General features: G+C 39.9%; 1 protein-coding gene across 1 annotated transcript; it reads left to right on the forward strand.

Moving 5' to 3' along the window:
• Positions 1-11463: 11463 nt before the first annotated feature.
• On the forward strand, positions 11464-14945 carry LOC129112731 (amphoterin-induced protein 2-like). The gene is made up of 2 exons (XM_054624948.1): positions 11464-11603; positions 13009-14945. The coding sequence occupies exon 2, from the start codon at positions 13093-13095 to the stop codon at positions 14605-14607; it is 1515 nt and encodes a 504-aa protein (XP_054480923.1). The 5' UTR covers positions 11464-11603; positions 13009-13092; the 3' UTR covers positions 14608-14945.
• The last annotated feature ends 248 nt before the right edge of the window (positions 14946-15193 follow it).

The raw sequence follows: 15193 nt of genomic DNA on the forward strand, positions 1-15193 counted from the left end.
AAGGAAAACTTCATCCTACCGTTTATAAGAAAAATCTTGGAGATTCATGGTTTTCACTGGACAGGAGCGGAAAGAAAAATGGTGGTCTGAAAAGTAACTAAAGCTGTCAGACAAAGTGTTATGGAGTACAAGTATAAAAGTGCAAGAGTGGAAGACAACTAACATGTCTTCCCGGTTTGTACAAATGCTGAAGTGAGCTGTGAGTGAGTAGAAATACATCATGTGTCCACCGGAGTGCGCTGTTTCTCTATAATTGCAACAGTGGTGGTTTAGTTTAGTAGATATTGCCCTCGTACTTGTCCCATTGGTTGCGTCTGTAGAGGTTTACCTTCTGAAGACAAAAAAAGAAGAAGAATCTATTGATATTGAGTAAAATAATCCACACTATTTGAAGATTTGTAAATTGAATGTTTTGGGGCTTTAAATGGTTGCACTCCATTTAGAGGATGTGTCTTCATCTGTATATCTAGAAATAAACATGCATCCAGTGAGTGATTGGAAAGGATTTAAAATCCTTTCCAATCCTACTGCTTAAATCCAAAATGTATTCCCAGAAATCAAAGCTGCTTTCAGCTTCTGGAATGTTTTACCTCATGAATAAAAATAGTTGTTTTAAATTAGACAAATGGCCCAAGATGAAATGTAAAAACTGGGAAATCATTTACACATCAAATGGAAAGCCGACATGTTTAGCTGCCATCACAAAGACCTGAATCTGTCAAATGTATTGACATACAGCAGCAGCAGTGAGATACTTCTATCCAAAGAAATGAACTGCACTAATGGAAAGACAAGCGTTTTTTATTTCTACTCATTGTGTTCTTACAATTGCTTTCCTTACACAGCATTAGCTTCATTAATAAGAGGAATTGTTTTGTAATTTTCATTCTAGTATTCTGGTGATGTGGACATTTTATATTATAACCAGAAAATCACTCTAGGTGATAATAAAGCTTAATAGAGAAAATGGGAAAAATAATTTACAAGATTCCTGTTATGCTCCATTATGCTTTTGGGCTGTCCGTCCCTCTGTTGATTCTCCTGAATCCGATACCTCGGGAACGCCTAGAGGGTATTTAAAATTTGCCACATACGTCTGCGTTGACCTATTTAGAATTTTGTGGTCAAATGTCACTGTGACCTCAGAAAACACATTAGCTGTTTCTGCGCTGAACATTCCAGAAAGCAGCTGTTAATCAAACACCGTGGCACGGTTGTTAACATTAAAACAATATTAGATCCAAAATAATGCATACTTGGTGCTAGCTACAAGATGAAGAGTCACGCTAGCAGCTATGTGAGGCTGCGCTTAGCCACAGTGGTGCTTTGAGCTAAATGCTAACTTCGGTATGAAAACATGCTCACAATGGCAATGCTAACATCCTGATGTTAAACATGTACAATGTTTATTATGTTAACTGTCCAAATTTAGCATGTTGGCATGATAAGATGTGCTAATTAGCACTAATAATAACTTTATTCATATAGTACCTTTTAAAACAGAGTTTACCAATTGCTTTTACAAACACGACAGAAAGCCCAACAGTGAGGACCAACATACGCAAGATGCAGACAAACTACGGTAAAAATATAAAACTGATAAAGCATTACAGTATGAATCAATTAAAATCGAATCAATACAATACATACAAATTAAAAGAAAAATGCAAATGAACACATTAAAAGAAAGTATCCGATGATTGCGCTAGAGGAACAGACAGCCACAGTTCTTCCTGAGTGCGACATGAATGCGTGAACCAAACTCCAAATCCATCCATCTAATGGGTGTTGAGATATTTTCAACTTGGACCAAAGTAGTTGACCTACCAACAGACTGACACTGACACCCAAAGCCATAGTATGGCTAAAAAAAAATAAGCAATGTGCATTTTGGGATATGTAGGATCCAGTGTTTTTTAAGCTTGACCCAAACTAGAGATTACAAGTCAGACCCTTGTTGCTTTTGACCATTCTTGCGAATCCCCGACCTTTTTTTATTGCTATCGGTTTTTTATTTATATATGTATATGCTGGGATTGCAGTTTAGAAAGAGAAATTTGGGTACTTAATCTGATAACATGCTTACACTGCTTTCCTTCTGTATTGTTGCACCAAATGACGCTGGAAATAAAATTGCTTGATTTTGAGAGTGGTGTCGATATATACTGTTGTTACAGCTCATTGCTTGCTATTCGGGACATTTTACGATATCAAACACTAACTAGAGAGACGGCAATGCTGGAGTTGTATCATTTAATGTGTTGTATAAGATAGTACAGTTAAAACTACTAACAGGGTGTACTGTCAACATAATAAAGTACATAGTAAATATGTTGTAGTTGTATGGGATTGCCACATGATGTGAAGAGAACTCAGCGTGTTAATGATTGTTTTTTATTGTCACTGCTGCTAGCTGGTATTTTTAGCAGCTGACACTTACACATGATCCAAGTGGGAGTTCTTACTATTCAACACACCATCATAACCTGTCTTCTATTGCTAACAGTTATTGTATGACATCTAGCTGTGCTCTCAAAAGACACCAGAGAGAGTAAGAATGTACTGATGTGTGCAGGTGAATGTGACTCAGGGCTTTCACGTGATGTGTCTGTGTTTGCTGTCAACAGTCAGTAAGTAACTGAGGGTGGGTGTTGGGTTGAATATTTAACACACTTGTTTTTAGGTTACGCTCAGATGACGCATCCCCTTGAACCTAAAAAGGGCCAAAGGTCCCATGAAAACCAACCTGCTGGTGGTTGCCATGCCGCTGCGGTGTCTGCGGTTAATGATTGTCAGGATTTTTCTGAGTGCAATATGGTGTTTTTAGTGTCATATAACTGCTACTGATAAAAAAAAATAAGAAAACCTCAGTGCTGCAGAGCCCTTGTTATTCTTTATTATCCACAGTGAAAACATGGATTTGGACACTTCAGATACTACAAAGAAGTTTTTAATGTCACAAGGATCGTGCAAGATGCGCTACATGTTACATTATTCAAACCCACACACTGTCTTCCACGCACCCACAGAGGAGAGGAGGTGGTAGGCAGCTTTTTGAACAGGGGAGAAATGTGTGGAGGTCACAACACCAGTGTTTCTAGTGCAAAACAGAGACACAACAGAGGGTCTCCATAGGCATTGCAGCCGCGAGCGAACAAAGAGTTTGAAACATGCAAGGGGTGTTACATCATTCATGGTGGTGTATGTGATGTGTTAGCTGACACCTTTAGCAGGTGTAAAAAAATAAATAATATTGTTGATGATACTAATTCTCAAGAGAATCCGGCAAGAAGAATGGATTAAGATGAATGAATCCATCTCTCCAGACACTGGTTTTCTTCTGATTTGATGTTGAAACCTATTTTTTATATTTAATATATTTGCTTGAGATCGGCATACTTTTAATCGTTACACCAATTTGCTGCTTTTATCAATACATAAAATGTGCTAAACTTTGGGTGATGATTAGCCCAGTATTCATGTTTAATGATGTTATGTCCACTAGGCCCTGCGGTGATCTGTGCCGTCATAAATCTACTGGACCCCATGACAGGCGACATCATTCTCTAACTCTGACCTAACTTTCCTTTGAGCTGCTTCTAAATCCTACACTCACTCAAGCAATGACTGCATACTCAGCTGCTTGACCTGAGGCTGACCTCACTGGTTCAACGGTATCCTCATGCTTAGTTGGGAAATTTATAATAAATCTGCGTGTGTGGAGCTAGAAAGAATCGACCTCACCAAACTGAGTTTCATGGAGCTTCATTAGCCGTGACTAGCGTAACACACAAATCCTAACACTGTCAGCGGTCAACTTGCATTTTGGGTAGTATAGGCGTCAAGCAAGAAAGAAGGAAATGTGTTGCTAAAAAAAGAGAATATCTCTGATCCTACAGTATTTTTCTGTTCATTTTGAGTCTGACAATGTTAAAGGAGTAGAATGTGAAATCACTGAGTACAGTTTTCAGGCCTTGTTAAAGGATAAGGCTGGGCACTTTCTATTTTGTATTTTGTTATTGTCAACAAATACCATCAAAAGATTCAAACCATCAGTGTGTTTGTGCTTTCATTATTTTCATATTTTTTTCCCAGACACAGACCCAAACCCATTGGTTGCTTTTGAAGATGTAAATCTTTAAAAACAGGTCACAAATATAACTTTAATTTGAAAATAAAAAAGCGTCATCATTTACTAGAAAAAAACTGGGCACTGTAGTTTTTAGCAAATGTTACTCTAGCAGACGTAAATAGTTTATTTGTTGGGGACTATTTTCAGCTGGGGATGAATACACATATTTAATGTGCTAGCAACTATTTCCAGCTGCATTAGTTTAAAGGGAACATTTCAGCCAGTGCAACAAAGTGGCTTTTTTATGCGCTTTTAATAGTTTAAGAGCTTTATGGCACAGGTAGAGTAGGTTTTGCTGTTTGTCTTAGGGGTTTTAATAACTACTAAGACTCATGGCTGCAACAACTACTAATTTGAAAGCCTTGTTCTTAGTCTTTCAAACCCGAGGGGGAAAGCATTAAAGTCAACTCTATTTGTTATAGTGTACCAGGTGCGTATTCTGAATTCCTATCTGAATTTTCAGAGTTCTTATCAAGTTTAGTCCTCAAAACAGATAAAGTTATTATTGTAGGGGATTTTAATATTCATGTGGATGTGGATAATGATAGCCTTAGTACCTTAGTATTGGCTTCTGTCAGTGTTTATCACTGTTTTAACCACCACCTTGTTCTGGTATATGGTATTGAAATAGAAAATGTAATTGTCTCTCAACAGAACTCTCTTTTATCAGACCATTTTCTAGTAACTTTTGAATTTTTACTACCAGAGTGTACGCCATTTGGCAAAAGTTTCTACACTAGATGTCTATCTGATAGTGCTGTAGCTAAATTTAAAGAAGCGATTTCTTCAAGATTTTATTTATTACCATTGCTCAATATAACAGAGGACTCCTATGCTAACTTTAGTCCGTCTCAGATTGACCATCTTGTTGATAGTGCTGCATGCTCACTGCGAATGACACTAGACTCTATAGCTCCTCTAAAAAAGAAGCTAATAAAAGAAAGGAGTTTTGCTCCATGGTATAACCCTCAAACCTGTGAATTAAAGCAAATATCGCGAAAACTTGAAAGGATATGGCGTTCCACCAATGTGGAAGAAGCTCGGTTAGTCTGGCGAGACAGTCTTAAAATATATAAGAAGGCACTCCGTAATGCTAGAGCAGCCTATTATTCAGCATTAATAGAGAAAAATAAGAACAACCCCAGGGTTCTCTTCAGCACTGTAGCCAGGCTGACAGAGAGTCACAGCTCTGTTGAGCCGTGTATTCCTATAAACCTCAGTAGTAGTGACTTCATGAACTTCTTTAATGATAAGATTATAACTATTAGAGACAAAATTAATAATCTACTGCCCTCAACCAGTACCGATCGATCCACAGCTGTAGAACCTGAAATATATTTAGATGGCTTTTCTCCCATCGACCTTCAACAATTGACTTTAAATATTTCTAAGTCTAAACCTTCCACCTGTCTCTTAGACCTGATTCCGACTAGGCTGCTTAAGGAAGTTTTACCTTTAATTAGCAATTCTTTATTAGAAATTATCAATCTGTCTTTACTAACGGGCCATGTACCACAGGCCTTCAAACTAGCTGTACTTAAACCTCTTCTTAAGAAACCTACTCTTGATCCAGAGGTGTTGGCTTTTTTAAGGGAGTTTTTCCTGTGCCGATGTGAGGGTTCCGGGACAGAGGATGTCGCATGTGTACAGATTGTAAAGCCCTCTGAGGCAAATTTGTTATTTGTGATTCTGGGCTATACAAAATAAACTGAATTGAATTGAATTAAAAGGCACAACATGCACTGTGTGCTTTTAGCTAACAACAAGAAAAGGATGCGCATTCCCTGACTTGCCACTCAATTTCACATGCATCCATGTGTCTTTGAAACAGTTGTGTAATGTGTTCATTAGCTCTGGAGGCGCTTGTTCAAGAAAATTACTCAAATTGCAGCTTGGACTTTAAGACCAGAAATGTAACAACAGAACATACATAACGTGAAGTATTAAAGACATGGGCATTTATCAGAAAGGGAGGTTCTAATGATGTACTACTGCATAACAGGAATTGCAGGATTACATTTATTTTGTTAAAACCACTCTCGCAGCTCCTAAGCCTTGTAACCGCCTCCAGTGTTTGAAGTGTCTTCATTAACAGCAGCAGCCGGATGGAGAAGCGTTAAGATGAAGCACTGAGTGGACGGATTCTCCACCTTTAACAAAGCAGGCAGTGCAGACAAAACAGAAAAGGCTGTGGTTCACTAATACATGTTATTAAAGACGCTGATTATGTCCCTCTTGCACACATTCATGTCTACTTTCAAATGGAAATGTTGTGAAATGACACAAATGATCTGCTTAATGGTCTGCTAGTATTTGCACTCAGCCGATGGATTTCCCTCTCCATCATTTTTACCAGGTGTTCAAAAAACCACAGTTCAGTTTTGGATACCCGGTCCTTAGAGTTTAAGTGCTGCCAATGGAGACAGTTAATGCATGGGCAGGAACACTTCATGGCTGTGATCTGTCGCAGTGAACATTGATGAAACATTTTATTATTTTATTTTTTCCAATTTTGAAAGCAACTGCTCTGAATGCAATACTTCCATGTTCTCAAATACTGCCTGTGTTGATGAGTATGAAAAATAAAATGTCTGTACAAAATAGTTTTTTGCTTCTTTCAACGGCTTAACTTGACCTTGGACGTGAACACTGTATTATATGCAACAGGAAACCTTGAAGCTGTGAATGGTATAAGAACATTACTTATTTTATAAGTAAGGGCTTATAACAGCCTTAAGGTCAAGGCTAATGGATGGAATGGATCTAATCCGCATCCCATGATGTGTAAAGTGATAGTTTGTGTGTGAGGCGCAGGCCATTACAATCTTGCTAGCTTGAATCACAAAGTATCAGTGTCTTGAAAGCTATATCATAAATACATACATTATTTAAAAAAAAACTTTCCTTAAAAAAAGAACATGTTTATTTGCTTTTTTTTATGAGAGATAGATGAGAAGATTATATTCCTTTATTATATTCCTTTATTGATCCCCATGGGGGATTGATCTCACTCTCATGTTCGTATGGTAAAAATGAAGCTGCAGCCAGTTAACCATTAGCTAACGTTAGCATAAAGACTGGAAGCAGGCAAACTGCTAGCCTAGCTATCAGCAACTACAAATCACATTAACCACATCTTGTTTGTTCAATTAATACAAAAAATGTATTAAAAAACTAAATTCCATTACTTTTGGACTGAGCCAAGCTAGCTGTTTCCCAATGCTACCATTCTTTGAGCAAGGCTAGGCTAACCTTCCTCTGGCTGCAGCTTCATATTGATCTTCTCATCCAACTCTTGTCGAAAAAGCAAATGTCCGCATTTTCCAAAACATTGAACATTCCTTTAAATAGCAAAACACACTGTATTTGATAAAAACGTTTTGGATTTGTTTTTTTATGGAAAAACTACCTTAAGAAAACTGCAATTTCAGTTTAAATGACGCTGCGTGTAACTTTCAAAACCTCTGAAACTGTAAACCTAGAATATTCTCTACAGATTAGGATGTTGAAGTGACTTTTACTCATTACATTGTGGGACGGTAGGATGGTCTCCTCGTCAACCTGAAAAGTAATAGGTGGTTGGATAGATGGGGTTGTTGAACTCAACTAAAAGCAATCCAGACCAGTACCTCTTCAACCCTTGTCCTCAGCCAGCACTCAGAACCCTGCTGGCATTTGTTCTTTCTAACTATGTAATCAGTGACAATTTTACACCTGGGATGCGAAATGGACGCAATTACTTGCACCTAACTGCCAGGTAAGACTGGCTGGCGCCAGCGGATGCTGAGTTGCAGCGGTTAAAGCTACGAGCCATCTGATTTAAAGTGAAGGACTGAAGTGTATTTATAGACAGCCTGCTTCATATTCTGCAAAGGAGTCACTGTCTCCCCATGTTGTCCATTACGTACAACCTTCCTGTTATCAAGAACAGAATCTGAAATGAAAAAGGGAATGATAAACACGTTGTTCCACCCATCCATTGCATATCAATGACATGACTGTGAGATCCCGGAGCCACACACTGGATGAATCCCAGTTGGACTTCCCCTTTGATGGTCGGTGCCATGGAAACATTCGTCCATTTGTCTGTCACAGTATCCAAGGGTGGAAAGCTCATAATTACGATTGCATTGTGATTACACCCAAGTCTGGCATATAGGACAACAGGCCTTCTACTCTCTTCTCTGTCAGCTAATAGAATTGACTCATCTTCCAAAACTGAGAATTCAATTGATTTCTTTCCCTTACTTTTTGTCAGGTATTGAATTGGCCCTGTGTATGAGGATCAACAAGATCTAACAAAAACACAAAAAGGGAAAAAAATAACAGCCGACGGAGGTTCAAGCTCGCAGCTTACAACCTTGACGAACTGATTAGGTGGAAGAATACTTTCATGTGGTATGAAAGAAACCATCTGGAAACACACACACACACACACACACACACACACACACACACACACACACACACACACACACACACACAACACACACACACACACACACAGTGGAAAACAGCTCGTGAAGCGCAGATAGAGAGCGTATAGAAAATAAAGCTTCATGTCACAGTAATGGGGAACACTTAGGACCAAATGTGGCCACATTAAGTGAATAAATAAGGCGGCATGCTAAATCTGGTACTCCAACACTACACGGATAAACACTATGTGGAAAAATGAGGGGGATTATGTAAACCCTTTGCACAGCTTAACGCCGTCTGCAATATTCTGCCTCAACAAGCAAATCCTAAAAATGCTCCTGATCTTTACAGTAAAAAAAAGAAAAAAAAAAAGCAGTTTTTGCAAGCTCCAACCGTGTTTGTTTACTTATTTATTTTCTGTCTGGAAGATTTAGTCTTGTATAGACCTTTAACAGCACAATGCTTACACTGCAGCTCTGGAGCTGTGGTTCTGAATATCTGAACCTTTATAAATTGACTTGGACTGTATGCATACACACATGGACACTTCCAGGGCCACTCAAAGGTGTCAAACAATATCCCGAATCAGACGGATCTTTAGCTCTAATGAGGACTTCTACATCCAAACTAAAGAGCCCAAAAAATCGCTAGTTTAACATAGTTTATTATAACTCTCACAGAAACTACTGCCGTTTTGGGGTTTTGTATGTTGTGTTTTATATATTTATTATTTATTTATGTTAATAAATATATTTATATTTATTTATGTTTTTCTGATTTGGTGTTTTTCCCCAATAACAATTTATAATATATATATGACGGCTATCAAGCCTTAAACCTTTGGAGGTACATGATTTCCCATGCTGTATTGTGATTATCTTCATGTACTTTTTGTATATATGTTGCCTTGAAAAATTATTGTTGCTTTTGCTTAATATATAATTGTAGGCAGGTGAAATTTTATATGACAAAATCTCAAAATGTGACTCACTTTTCAGACTTCCGAATGTTTCAAACATTAAAGAGAAATTATGATTTATATCTCAATAGTCTCACTAGATTTTATCTTTGTGCTAGCTCAAGTGCACATGTGATGGCGACGCAAATGCTAAACGTTATTAGCCTCGCAGTCCTCTTATGGACCGAGGGAATCACCATTGGCGTGTTAAGCCTCAAACAATACATTTCCTAAACTTGTATACACTGATATTGATGTAAATCTTTTAGTCGTTTTGTAGAGAAATAACATTTCAACATATTTACCTAGAGGTAAAACAACTAACGCTCCGTAGTGCCACAGGTTAGTCGCTCGTAAAGAAGGAATTGACTTCCTGCTTTGCTCTTCACGTCCCGCTAGCTTCCTCTGGAGTACATTGCCTTCTAGTGGCTTTAGTGGCAACATAATTTTTTCCCCCTAGGTTAGATAATGTATTTTCTTACTGCTATCTGATCAGTCTTGGAACCCATCGGCTATTGATCTGACAATAGATGGACCGGATTGTTGCACAAGTAGCCAGTTTACAAGCTGATTTCAAACCTGTCAAAAGATAAATCATTGTGTCCGAATTGCACTATAGCCAATGCGTTCCGCCTCTTTTGTTCCCCACACGGACCGTTTACCTGCATTAAACCAAAGCCTGCTCGTCCGTGATTGGTCACTACTTCTCGGACTACAAACAGAAACCAGAACGTTTCCTAAACCAAAATATTGTCCTGTTGCCTTCAGATTCTAAATGCGTAGTTTGGTGCTCGAAGCGTTACACTTCATTCAAATCCATCTAACAGGGCGGAAGCTATTTAGTGTGAGGATGAATTTTTTTATATTTATAAATTATATTTCATTAATCCAGCACCCATCCTGTTGGGCACTGGGATGTACGTGTCTTTTTTAAAAGTTACTTTAATCCTTTCATGTTAGGATTTGGTGTCACAGTTAGGTGAAAACATACTCACATTTATACCAAATTTCAGATATAAATAGGACGAACTGAGTCCGTGTAACGATGGCTACCTAGTTGTCTATAGAGTGACATCACTCTCTTTGTTTGAGCCATGGTCACGACTTTGGTGGGTAATCGGGTTTGTTACAACAAAAAATTCCTTTGTACTTAACATATAGCCATTCGATCCATTGTTGATATAAAAATATTGAATAGTGCAGCTTTAATTTTATTTTTAAATTGCAGGTAATTTATGCATTGTTCTCTCTATTTCTCTCTCTCTCTCTCTCTCTCTATATATATATATATATATATATATATATATATATATATATATATATTGATTGATTGATTGTCTTTATTTCGAACATGCAAGCAATAAAAAACATGATTATTAATCAATTAATGATTATCAATTGATTATTAATAGATGAAATAAAAAATAAAAGAGACAACAAAAGAACACACAAAAGAAGTAAAATTTAAAAAAAAAACTTTCTACATGCTCGAAAGGGGGTAGGAGGAAGTAAAAAAACTTATCTAGTCCTACCCCTTAATAGATCAATTTAGCTTGGATAGATGTCACCAACATGTCAGTATAATGCAAGCTATAATATATAATGCAAGCTATAATATATATATTAGAGAGCTAGATATACAGATACATAACAGATGTTTCTATGCCATTTTAATCAGCAGGTTCTGCAGGTGTGAAAGTTCCACCAACACCTTTAAATGGCCCAATGCCATCTCGTTTCATAAAATACTAAAACATTTCAACTCTCTCACTAACGCTTGAGTTAGTGATGCTGATGCTGCACCTTCTCCCCCTCCTCTTCCTCTTCCTCTCACCCCGTCTCTCTCTCTCTCTCTCTCTCTCTCTCTCTCTCTCTCTCTCTCTCTCTCTCTCTCTCTCTGCTGCCTGCTGATGTGTTTACTCTCTTGTCGACCCCTCCCCCGGCAGCATGCAACCCGACCTGCAGGTAAACAGTTCAGCTGTCTCCCCAGCTCCTCGGAGAAACATCGTCTGTGGAGGGAACCAAGTAACCTCATAAATGATATGAAGACGGACGAGATGATGATTTGAATGGGCAGCGGTGTGGGCGCAAAAGGTGAGCTGTCTGCCGGGTTTATTCTGTTTGATTTGGTGCCACAGAAGAGTCGTCAAATCCTGCTTGATAACTTCCCTTCTGAGCCTGATTATGTGTGGGAATACTGAGAGCAGGAAAGGACAGAGTGGGCTGCCAGCGATATAAAATAGTTAATCTGTCATCCACAAACACCTTTCCTCCATTTATCTCTCATTCTATCTATGACATTCAGTAATTACATTTTTTTTTATTTTGCTTTTTATTTTCTTGATCAATCGATTGATCGCTTGAGCTACAAATAGTCAGAAAAAAATGCCCATTGAGATTTTCCCACAGCCCAAACGTGACCTCTTCAAAAGTCCTCACATTAAAGATGCTGCAACCACAAAATGATTTGTATCATGATTGGTATATTAAATGATTTAGATGATGAATCAATTGTTAAAAAAAAGTTGCAGATAAATGTTCTGTTGGTTTATTAACTGGCTAAACGCTGCAACTCTAAACTTTTATTTGCTCACTATTAATCTACTGGGCGTTTTACAGCACTTTTAACACAATTAATATGAGAACAGTTTGACAGGGAATACAGTTGGGAATGGAAATTTGAATAATTAATAGAGTTGTGTAGTTGAATTTGGCTATACTATAAATACTGGAGGAGTTTGAATTTTTCATATAATATTCTCTGTGTAATACCACATTGATCACATACTGCAATAAACTGTAATGCTATAATTTCAACTAGAGAGACGAACACAGTTGATAGATGGATTAAAAACATTTGGTAAGGTTTCGTGAGCTCCAGCAAGAAGTAATCAGCTTGTATGGGGCGGCCATGGCACATGAGGTAGAGCGCTTGTCCTGCAACCACAAGGTTGGTGGTTCAAACCCCTCTACCAGCAACATGCCGAGGTGTCCTTGGGCAAGACACCCAACCCCAAGTTGCTCCCCAGGCGCTTCATTGCAGCCCACTGCTCCTCCGGGATGGGTTAAATGCAGAGAAATAATTTCCCCATGGTGGGACTAATAAAGGCTTAATTATTATTATTGTACTGGTGGGAAGTATCGGGGAGGAGTATGGATTATATACTTACATGTATGGATTAAGTGACACTTTTGACAGCAGTTATTGTGTGCAGATGATTGTATTTAATGTGGCTTACAGTTTATTTTTAGAGAATTTAACGCCTTTGTCCGTCATGTCATAAAGTCTTACTGTGTGTTCTGACTGTTCTTACATGTTGCTGTCTGTTTTTGCTCATGATAATGTCTTTCACTTTGTGTGACTTTAAAGCTCATCTGGATTTGGGTTTGTTTAGAGCCAGCAGAGCGAGTAGATTATTTCTAAAAATCTAGTTGAGAAAAAAAAGAGAATCATTTTCCCTCTTCATTTTTTCCTCCCTCTCTCTGTGTCTGTCTTCAGTTCACTATCAGAGGCTTGTAAACCGGGACATGTGTGCACCCAGTGAGACAGTAACCTGAGACCCCATCCTGAGGGACCACCAGCATGCTTCCCATTTCCTCGCAGCTTTTAGGCAAGACCAGTGATGGAGGCAGCCGATGGAACCCTGCCGCTGCAGCCTTGCTGCTCTCCCTGTCTCTTGGCTTCCCTCTCTCTGTGGCCACTTGCCCACCCTGCTGCCTTTGTACCAGTGATATCATTTCCTGCAGTGGGCGCAATCTGTCCACGCTGCCCTCTGATCTCCCAGGCTATGCCACACGGTTGGACCTGAGCCACAATGCCCTCGCTGTCCTGCCCGTGGGCTGGATTTCCCAGCCGTTTGACCGGCTTGCTACGCTGGTTCTCAGCCGCAACTCCATCAGCCGGATCGAGGTAGACGCCTTCACAGTGACGCCGCACCTTCAACACCTGGACCTCTCTTCGAACCAACTGATGGCGCTGAACTCGTCTATCTTCACCGGGTTGAAGGAACTGAAAGAGCTGCTGCTGTTTGGCAACCAGATCGTCCAGATCAACCCAGGGGCCTTCAGCAATCTTTACAGCCTGCAGAGGCTCTACCTCTCTGGGAACAGACTGATAGCTTTCCCCCTTGGGCTTTATTGGGAACCTGGAGGGCCTCGTAATCTGACCTTTCTGGATCTGTCATACAACAGGCTTTCTGAGGTACCTGTCCAGAGCCTGCTGTCTCTCACCCGGCATGGTGGAATTTATTTGCAGGAAAACCCTTTGGTCTGTGAATGCGCTTTACTCGCCCTGCTGGAGTACTGGTTGTGGAAACAGTATCGCCCACTGGTGGATTTCAGAGGTGAATACCCATGTAGAGACGGTTCAGGACCGGTATCTGAATGTAGCCGGGAGGTTGTGTCAGATATACCCCTTGAGGCACAAACTTACCAAGTGGAGCCTGGCAAATGGTTAAGAGTGCCATGTCCTGGGTTGGCCTCTCAAGGCCAGGAGGGGCTGGTGGTGTTCTGGGTTACCCCAAGGACTGTGTTGAATTCATCAACCAATGATCCGAGTGCCCACCTAATAGTTTTCCCCAATGGCACCCTTGAAATCCGGGGAGCCCTAATGGAGGAATCTGGCATGTATGGGTGCGTTGCAGCCCGCGGTCGGCACTATGACCCCAACGAGTCTCTGGAGGTCTATGTGGTGGTCGGAAACCGAAGCGCCACTGCAAGGGGCTTGGCACGCGGCAGCAGTGCCGAGCATTTCAACACAGCGTTCACCACCCTGGCCTCCTGTGTGGTCAGCATCATTCTGGTGCTGCTCTACCTCTACCTCACCCCCTGCCGATGCCGGGAAAACCGTGGCGGGGGATCGAGAGGGTGCGGGGGGCGAGCCTTCATCCTCTGCTCGGACCCCAGAGAGGTAGAGTCAGGACAGCGGCGGTCAAACGGAAAGAGGGTGGCTTTCTTAGAGCCTCAGGCAGACGACTCTGATATTGGTGGTCCAAAGACGCCAGCAATGAATTTGGGTCAGGTTACCACTGAGGGAATTCTCAAAAATGGAACTAGGACAGTGGGACAGACCCTCATGGACACCGCTCACATCGCATAGCAAGAAAATGACCTTTTGCACATTCCTGTGTTTTGTTTTCACTGTCTTGTTCCAGGACACAATGAGGAAATCCATTTGATGTGAAGTAGTGTAATGTAATTCTCATAGAGTAGTTATGCAATCTAGGGGTTCGGGTGTTTGGTCTGAAGCACAAAAATGCAGTCCTTTCGTAGGCAGAATTTCAATTATGTCTCTAATGTAAGTGGTGTCTGTTTTTTGCATTAAGAGCTCATATGGAAATTTCCCTGTTACCACGGGGAATCGTTATTGCAAAGATCATATAAATGTTGGTGGTGTTTTAGATTGGGCCGAGTGCAATATTCCCACCTGATTTGATAAGGTGCTAGAGGCATTGATGGTTATTATACAGTACATGCCTTGTGAATACTGCCATCACAGTGATCCCTTGTTATTTTTAACCTCCTGTCTCGTACTGCGGATCATTTTAAAACATGTTGGTAAAATGTGTGAAATTACCTGAACTTTGATGTTTGCAAGTCACACCGTGTCTGCTACACACCCTCTTTGAATTATATAAATCAAATATAACCCTGTGAAGGTTCCTTTATTGAAAGCAAAGAAACAC

The sequence above is a fragment of the Anoplopoma fimbria genome, chromosome 23 (genome assembly GCF_027596085.1).
Source record: "Anoplopoma fimbria isolate UVic2021 breed Golden Eagle Sablefish chromosome 23, Afim_UVic_2022, whole genome shotgun sequence".
Classification (NCBI taxonomy): Eukaryota; Metazoa; Chordata; class Actinopteri; order Perciformes; family Anoplopomatidae; genus Anoplopoma; species Anoplopoma fimbria.

What these genes read in the sequence shown, in the direction of transcription:
- LOC129112731 (XM_054624948.1), top strand. Translation starts at nt 13,093, where the DNA reads ATGCTTCCCATTTCCTCGCAGCTTTTAGGCAAGACCAGTGATGGAGGC.